At 46.6% G+C, this 8,587-nt stretch overlaps 1 protein-coding gene across 2 annotated transcripts; it reads left to right on the top strand.

Moving 5' to 3' along the window:
- The first annotated feature begins 1,501 nt into the window (after positions 1-1,501).
- On the top strand, positions 1,502-6,803 carry LOC107140686 (NADH-cytochrome b5 reductase 1). 2 transcript variants are annotated; one of them, XM_015483861.2, is made up of 9 exons: positions 1,502-1,601; positions 1,901-2,050; positions 2,199-2,271; positions 2,789-2,895; positions 3,110-3,239; positions 3,912-3,995; positions 4,845-4,930; positions 5,551-5,650; positions 5,973-6,803. In XM_015483861.2, the coding sequence occupies exons 1-9, from the start codon at positions 1,587-1,589 to the stop codon at positions 6,143-6,145; spliced, it is 918 nt and encodes a 305-aa protein (XP_015339347.1). In that variant the 5' UTR covers positions 1,502-1,586; the 3' UTR covers positions 6,146-6,803. The 2 variants fall into 2 exon arrangements, with proteins under 2 accessions (XP_015339347.1, XP_048665669.1); XM_048809712.1 differs by lacking the exons at positions 2,199-2,271; positions 2,789-2,895.
- The last annotated feature ends 1,784 nt before the right edge of the window (positions 6,804-8,587 follow it).

Genomic DNA, 8,587 nt, shown 5'->3' with positions numbered 1-8,587 from the left:
AGAAGGATCACAAGTTCAAAGCCAGCCTCAGCAACTTAGTGAGGCCCTAAGCAACTCAGCAAGACTTTGTCTCTCAAAAAATATATAAAAGGGCAGGGCATGGTGGCGCATGCTGTAATCCCAGCAGCTCTGGAGTCTGAGACAGGAGGATGGTACTTTAAAATCAGCCTCAGCAACAGCGAGGCACTAAGCAATTCAGTGAGACCCTATCTCTAAATAAAATACAAAATAGGGCTGTGGGTGTGGCTCAATGGTTAAGCACCTCTGGGTTCAATCCCCAGTGTGTGTGTGTGTGTGTGTGTGTGTGTGTGTGTATGAAGAGCTGTGGATGTAGCTTACTGGTAGATAGCCCTAGGTTAAACCCCCAGTACCATCACCAAAAGAGAAAAAAAAAAAAAAAGATGGAGATGTACCCAGATCTGAGTGACATTTTCAGCTAGCTCATAAAGAAAAGAAAGCATCTTTAGGATCATTCAACAGAGTACCCCAACTACAACTGAAAACAAGATTCCAATGTCCCTACCACCCTGATGGCATTAATTTAGGCTGTTGACAATGATATTTATGGAAATCTCATCCATCGCTGTACTTCAAAGAGCAAATGTCATTCATTCTAGTTGAGAAACTTGCATGTAAGAAAGGATGTTAATCTTGGCAAATCTGTAGTTCCAACGACTCCCAGTGTCTATTTCTTACTACTCCTGTTCCAAGCTTCTGCTGCCAACAGAACTCAGTCCCAAAACCCTAAATGAGCCTCCAGTAGCTTCCATCTGTTGAATAATTTACCCTGTGACAGGCAATACACTAAGCATGTTAACATTTCGAATCAAAGTCTCACAACAATTCTATAAACTAAATACTACCTAATAGGTGATAATATATATCCATCCAAGATGGAGAAACTCAGAGTTGATCAAGTTGTTTTAGGTCACAGAGTCAATATGTGCTAGAGGTGCAATTCTTGTTCAGTACAGTCTGACTCCAAAGCCCATGTCTTTGAGAAGAGAGAACACAGATTAGGACCCAAAGGAAGCTTTTGAGTAATACTGGATGACTTGGCACTGGGAACAAAACCAGTCTTTTGCTCAGAGAGACCAGGAAATGAAGTTGCCATGCTGCTGTTCCTTCCTGAACAGTCCTTCCAATTGTCTTGCTTCAATTTAACCTGCTGGAAAAACGAAGGTAGCTACATGATGATTAATTTTCCCTTCTCTGACTCAAATGCTACATTTTCCATGAACGATTCTTAGATTCAAAGAGTTCCAATTGTCCAACTTAGAGTGATTCTGTGTTAAAACAGAAATGCCATCCTGTTCTGGCATAAGTGGATCCAAACAGCAGAGACCAGAAGGCTGGAATGGAGCAGCTCGAGCTGCAGTCTTGAAAGATCTTGGACAAGCCTAGAGATGCTCGGCGTCGCCCAGGGAGGGAAAGCGGGGCGGGCCAAAGAGCAGGCCAACCCCGCCTCCTACAGGCCCCGCCTCCTATGGACCACGCCTCCTGCCAAGCTCCTCCCCCGGGCCCGCCCGGAGGCGCATTGTGGGATCTGTCTGCCTGCAGGGTGGTGGAGGACGCTGCGCTTGGTCATGGGGATCCAGCCGGTGAGACCCTCGCTCGGTATCCTGCACCTGGGAACCCCGCCCCTCTAGTTTTGGGCACTCAGCTCAGGACCAGGGACTCCCACGGCCGACCCCGCCCTACAGGGCTCCAGACCCGCCCTGGATGCTGGGGTCCCCGTATTACCCTCCCATCTTGGGGACCCTACCCTCTGGCCTTGGCATGCTTTCGAGTTGGAGTGCGGGATCATCACCCCTGGGGCGATTGGTCATACATTCCCGTCACCACCCACGCCCTGGGCTCTTCCCCAGCCTGGCGGTCACGCTACCTCCTCTACCCACAGAGCTCAGCCCTGCTGGCTTCGCTGGGGGTGGGGCTTCTTACTCTGCTCGGCTTGGCTGTGGGCACCTACTTGGTTCGAAGGTCCCGCCGGCCCCAGGTTACTCTCCTGCACCCCGATGAGAAGTACCTGCTGCGACTGCTGGACAAGACGGTAAGCTGTGGAGAAAGGGTCCAGTGTAGAAAGGGGACCTGAGTTCTACTAGTATAAAAGGGATAGATAGCATTCATGGTGGTTGGGATGCCCAACGGAGTGGCAACCAGTCCCACTTAGTGAAACACTTGTGTCATCCATCCTCCAGACCGTGAGCCACAACACCAAGAGGTTCCGCTTTGCCCTGCCCACCGCCCACCACATTCTGGGGCTGCCTGTGGGTAAGGAAAGTGTGCAGTGGGCTTTCCCTGGGATCCTAGGAGGGAGATTCTCCTGGGGTCTGGTGAGATACGTTGCTTCTATCTTTTTCCTCCACACGACATTGCCCTTCCTTCACTTAGCTCTGGATCCTTCAGGCTGTGAGGTGCCACTAGGTACCTTTAGGGTGTGGCTTCTGTGTCCCCACCCATCTTTACTACTCAACAGCTCTCCCTATTTCCCAGAGGACTTGCTTATAACTCCCTCTGAGCAAACACTAACTTTTCCTGTTACCCAGACCCTCAGCTTACCTGCCCCTGCCAAGGTCCTGGTAGTAATTGTTAAGAGTTTCCCCAACAGGGAGGCTGGAGAGAGGTCCAGCTGAGGGCTGTGTGGGCTGAATCCTCCCTGCCTGGCAGCTCCTTGGGACTTCAGCAGGAAGCAAGACAGCCTGTTCTCTCAAACCTCTCTGGGTAAAAAGTAACAGGGTTGTGGCACATCCACTATAAGCCCTTACATGGCACTCCACATGGTCTCCAGGCAAACATGTCTACCTGTCTGCCCGAATCGATGGCAGCCTGGTCATCAGGCCGTACACTCCTGTCACCAGTGATGAGGACCAAGGCTACGTGGATCTTGTCATCAAGGTAAGGGTGTAGGAAGGAACCCCAGAGGCACCTCACCCCACTCTTTCTGGAATTTGTAGAAACTTCTCTGATTTGTTTGATGTCAGGAGAAGGCATGTCCTTTGTGGATATGAGGAAAGTATGTGGACTTGGAAAAGCTAGCATGTGTATGAGCCCTGTTCCAGCCTGTTTCAGTGACATTCTAAATCAGGTATTTTTCTCTTGGTCTTATCAGGTCTATCTGAAGGGTGTGCACCCAAAATTTCCTGAGGGCGGGAAGATGTCTCAGTACCTGGACAGTCTGAAGATTGGGGATGTGGTGGAATTCCGGGGGCCAAGTGGACTGCTCACTTACACTGGGAAAGGTAATGACCTGTCTTCTCCAGCCTGCCACCCCCTGCTCTAGCTCCATAGTCTTAGCACAGTATGACTGTGCATGCCCGAGTGTGTGTACATGTATAAGGGTCAAAGCTGCCCTTCCTTCCAATCTCAACTCTGATGCACAGAAAGGCCTATTTCTTGGCCCCATTTGCCACAGGAAGTAGGTCTCCATCCAACTGAATTCAGCAGCCATGACAGATAGCTGGGGGGATTACCAAAGCAAACATGCCTCTCTTCCCCTCCCTCCAAGATTCACCCTTCAGGCTGAGCTCTGGAGAGAGCTTTTAGCCCTCCCCATGGGAACAGCTGGGTGCATTATTAGCAAGGCCCTGGAGGTGTTCTGTGTCTCTAGGGAAACTATATTCACACCTGGCCCTATGCCTGTCACTGTCACCAAGGATCGACCCTCTGCCAAAAGTTGCTGATATTCACTGTGTGATCCTGAACTGAGTGGTAGACAGATAGCTGTGGCCCCATTGTCCTTCAAGTGTATTATTGTCAGGGCTTACTCAACACCACCCCCACCCAAGTTCCAGGATCAGATTTCATAGCAGCTGCTCAACTGGCCGTTGGGCATATTTTCAATTTGGCATTTGTTTACTTAGTTTTCTATTTTGACTTTGTTCTTCTCCTCCTCTCTTCACTTGACTTCTCAGGGAATTTTAACATTCAGCCCAATAAGAAATCGCCACCAGAACCCCGAAAGGCCAAGAAACTGGGAATGATCGCTGGAGGGACAGGTTCGTGTCACTTGAGGGGCCATTCTCTCCCACCTTGTTGGCTGTTGCCATTCAGACTCCTAAATGGCCTCAGGAGATTTGATGATCATAGCCAAGCTGGTAATCAGGGGTCCCTAGCAATGCCAAACCTCCCCAGTAAGTCAAAAACAAAACCATAAACAATAAAAACAACAACAACAAAAAAGTTAACTGATAAAATGAGAACAATAAATCAGGTGGGCTCTCCTCAAGTTGAATGAATCTAATAATTTTTAGGTGAAAGTAGAAAGAAATAGCTCAGAATAGTCAAGAAAGAAAATTAGGATTGGATACTACTATATATTCAACATGGTGTAGTCTGATAGATAGTAGACATTTTTGTGGTCTAGTTCACTACTATGTATTAGACACGTATGTATCTCTGAAGTTGATACTACTAGCATTTCCCTTTTATAGATGAGAAAATGAGATTCAACTTTTAATGGCAAGAGGTAGGATTAGTATCTGGCTTTGCTTGACTCCAAAACACTTAACCTCTATGTATTCAGTGTTCCAGAAACTCTCATCACTGAATCAGGAGGAACATGTAGTCATCTATGACTTTTGTGTCCCTAGCCTCCAAGGGAACTTTTAGAGGAAGAGTCTTAAGTTGGTTCCTTCCAAAGATTTCCATCTTATGAATTTAGGTAAATATTGAGGATGTCCAGATATGTCCAGGGATATGAAGGAGGAGATCAGAGGATTAGGGTACTAAAGAAAAATGGAGTGGAATGTGAATGAGTAGAATTAAGATGAAAGGGTGAATCAGCTAAGGACCCGGGACAGAACAGAATGTGACCACCACATCTCACCATGGTGCATCTCATGTAGGTATCACCCCAATGCTACAGCTGATCCGGGCTATCCTGAAAGTACCTGAAGATCCAACCCAGTGCTTTCTGCTTTTTGCCAACCAGGTTAGTTTGCTTTTCTCAATATTGAGACTTCAGAGTTGCTATGTGGGTATGGACATGAGCAGTGGACCCAGTGGGCAGAACTGGCCTAGTGCCTGTTCTAGTCTCTGAGCCAAGGCCCCTTCTGCCAGGTACAGGACCCTCTACTACAATAAGGAGGAAATAGGACTGAGCATTGACCCAGATTTCTTCCCTAATCCCCAAGGAAAGAAGAAAATATTTAAGGCATCTAGTGCTAAGCAAAGACCCTTGGGTCTTCTTGGTTAAATATTTTACCTTTATTCCTTCATGATGTCTAAATAAAGGCTGTTCCCCTCATCCTAACTCCTTAAAACTGCTGCAAGTGTTGCTTATTCCCTAGAACTTTAGCATGCCTTTAGCAGCCTTTTTCTCTCTTGGTTGGACAGTTGTAATAGCAGTGAACTTTTTTCTCTTTCTGTTCTATTCTTTTTTGAGATAGGGTCTCAGTATGTTGCCCAGACTAGTCTCAAACTCAAGATTCTTCTGCCTCAGGCTCCCAAGTAGCTGGAATTACAGGCATGCGCCACAACCCCTAGTCAGAGATCTTGTCTGATGTAGGCCTGAGAAGGTTTCTAAGACTCTGCTTTCCCTTTGCATTTCAGACGGAAAATGACATAATCCTGCGGGAAGACTTAGAGGAGCTGCAGGCCCGGTACCCCAATCGCTTTAAACTCTGGTTCACTCTGGACCATCCCCCCAAAGGTATCCTCCCCATTTCTGTGGATAATGATATCCCCTCATTATCAAAATCCAGGCATTACCCCTCTGTAAGTTTTAGATTTACTGAAACCAACCTTCCCTGACACTGCCAAAGTCCCAAGTATGAGTACAGAGACACAGTGGTCTCCTGATCCCTTTCCTTTGGGTTTCTGTTTACCAGGTGGGCGACAGGGATAGCTGTAACTGCTGTTACAACCTGAGACCTTCTTAGGAGCCCTTCAGGGCCCTCTCCTATAATCCATTCTCATGGCACCACATTCCTATGCCAGCATGGGTCAGTTCTCTCTTTTCCTCTGTGCTTCAGATTGGGCCTACAGCAAGGGCTTTGTGACTGCTGACATGATCCAGGAGCACCTGCCTGCCCCAGGGGATGATGTACTGCTGCTGCTCTGTGGGCCACCCCCAATGATACAGCTGGCCTGCCATCCCAACTTGGACAAATTGGGCTATTCACAAAAGATGCGATTCACCTACTGATTCACCTACTGAGCACCTCCCAGCTGCCCTGGTCCCATGTCTGCAACTATACCCAGTCAGTACTCAAACACTACAAGCCCTAGATTTTTTTTCCAGAGAATGTCAGCCCTTGGTATCTTGCACTGGAACTACAATGTAGATGGTACCTGCAGGAACAACATTCCTGTAGCCATAGAAAAGGGCCAAGGCTTAGATATTCCCATCAAGGCCCTCAGATCTCCCTAGGATGAAAAGTCCAGGTGAGGCCCCTGGAGCAGTCTCATTCTTAAGGTTGAAAACAAGGAGTCATGTACATTTGTTCCAAGACTGGGCTGGTTCCTTGATAGCATCACATTCTCACCTTCTTTGTGTCTGTGATGAAAGGAACAGATTATGCAGAAGGTTTTGCTTAGTCTTCAGTGCTTAAACCATGGGCAAATTCTGCTTATGTGATTGCAAGTTGATTTACAAAGATAGTCTTCTAGAGAAAGGGAAAGGAAGAAATGGTTTCCTAAAAACTTTAGACCAAGAAGGAGTGTGAAATATGTTTTTGTGTCTTTCTCTCTCGGCCCCTGCCCAGGCTAGAGAGAAAGGGCTATCCATAATCTAAGATTGCTACTTACACAGGAACCTCTGGCTCTTAAAATAAATGGGCCTGAGGCCCCAATGTGATATATGAGGGGTTGTTGTGTTTCGGGTCCTTGTTTCAAAATGCCTACGGATCTTGGGAGAAAAGTCTTCCCAGCACAGAATCTCCTGGGTCTTCCAAAGAGCCTTTGAGCAGTTGTACTGTGTGCTGAAATGTGAGCTGCCACCAGACTCCGTGGTCATCTCAGCAGCTGTTTCTGCAGAGCCAGAGCTCAACTCTTCCCAGGCTTCTGAGGTGGGGGAAGGAGAACACATGCTAGAGAGACGTTTTTGGAGCATAGGTACCCCTCCCAATGGTCCTTTGATTTGGCCATTCTTCCCCTCTTCCTTCTCTTAGCCTTTCTTTCACATTTATTCTTCAGGTTATTTGGCAAACAAATCAAAGGATTGCCTTTCCATTTGGAAGGGAAGCCGTCTTTAAAAAGTAACCTGACATCACCAGCCCCAGACAGACTTAGTATCTGAACAAAGTTGGCCTCCCCCAGTACTGTCTGTCCCAAGCATCCTTCTCTGCTATGAGAGCATACCCCAATCCACTCCCTTCTCCCAGGATAAAACTGGGGAAGCCTCTTCAGATTTGTGTTAGGGTTATTGAGAGAAAACAATGCTTGCATTTAGGAGGGAGGCTGACATTGTTTTTCTTCATGGAACTGTGTGTTTCTGTCTATGGAGCCACTGAGAATGGCTGGTGGGATCCTCAGATTTTTCAGTCAACTCTGTTGGTAGTATTTCATCAAACATTTCTTGATGTGCTAGTATATATATGACATTGTGTTTGGTAAGCCACCTCAAATACAGAAAGGGAAAAAATATATTTTTGGAATTGGAAATTCAATGCAGGGGCACTTTACCACTGTACATCCCCAGTTCCTTTTATTTCTGAGACAGGGTCTCACTAAGTTGCCCACCCTGGCCTTAAACTTGGGATCCTCCAGCTTAAGCCTCCCAAGCCCCTGAGATGATAGGCATCATGCTTAGACAGAAAGGAAAATCCTGCTTAGGATTACTGGGCTGCTAAGATAATTTTCTACATGGAAACTCACCAGTCCTTATTTCACACAAGACTGAGTGAGCCTCCTTCACTCAACATACACATATTTATTAAGGACCTGTCATATGGTAAACACTGTGCTGGGCCCTGAGGAGACCCTCCACGAAGAACTCACAATCCAAGGTAGACAAGTGACAAATCATTACAATACAGTGTGATTGATACTATTGCAGAGTTGAGTGTGGTGGCACACTCCTGTAATACCAGTGATTCTGGAGATTGAGGCAGGAGGATTTAAAATTTGATACCCAGCCCTGAAATCTGGGCTCAGGATGTAGCTCAGTGGTAAAACACTGGGTTCTATCCCCAATATTCCAAACAACCAACAAACAAAAAATTATCACAGAGATACATACGAGGTATAGACAGGAAGGGGTTGAGAAAGATTCAGAGAAGGAGGAAGAGAAAAAAGGGAATTATCATCTTTGAGTTAACATTCATGTACCAGGTACTGTGCTAAGAATTTATGCTAATCCTGTGGGTTGAAGATTAAGATTTGCCAAAGGAAATACAACTGGCCAGCGGCTGATGGAACCTGAATCTGAATTTAGGATTGTTTGGGGCCAACTAGAACTGGGCTTGGATCTTTCATCAGACAACTGGGCAATGTGGGGTAGGCAATTCAGCAAAAGGTTTAGAATGTGCAAAAACTACATGAAAGAGAAGTTTGCATTTGGAGAATCTAGAAGTTCATTGAGGCCCAAAATGCCAGAAAGAGAAATGGAAGAAGATGAATCCTGACAGTAGGTTAGAATTAGCTTATA

This window comes from Marmota marmota, unplaced genomic scaffold, assembly GCF_001458135.2.
Source record: "Marmota marmota marmota unplaced genomic scaffold, marMar, whole genome shotgun sequence".
Classification (NCBI taxonomy): domain Eukaryota; kingdom Metazoa; phylum Chordata; class Mammalia; order Rodentia; family Sciuridae; genus Marmota; species Marmota marmota.
Note: the sequence above shows the minus strand (reverse complement) of the source record. Positions and strands in the feature narration are given on the sequence as shown.

Coding starts and splice junctions, on each gene's coding strand:
- LOC107140686 (XM_015483861.2), top strand. Junction 3,996..4,844: donor AATGATCGCTGGAGGGACAG/GTTCGTGTCACT, acceptor CATCTCATGTAG/GTATCACCCCAATGCTACAG. Junction 5,651..5,972: donor TCTGGACCATCCCCCCAAAG/GTATCCTCCCCA, acceptor TCTGTGCTTCAG/ATTGGGCCTACAGCAAGGGC.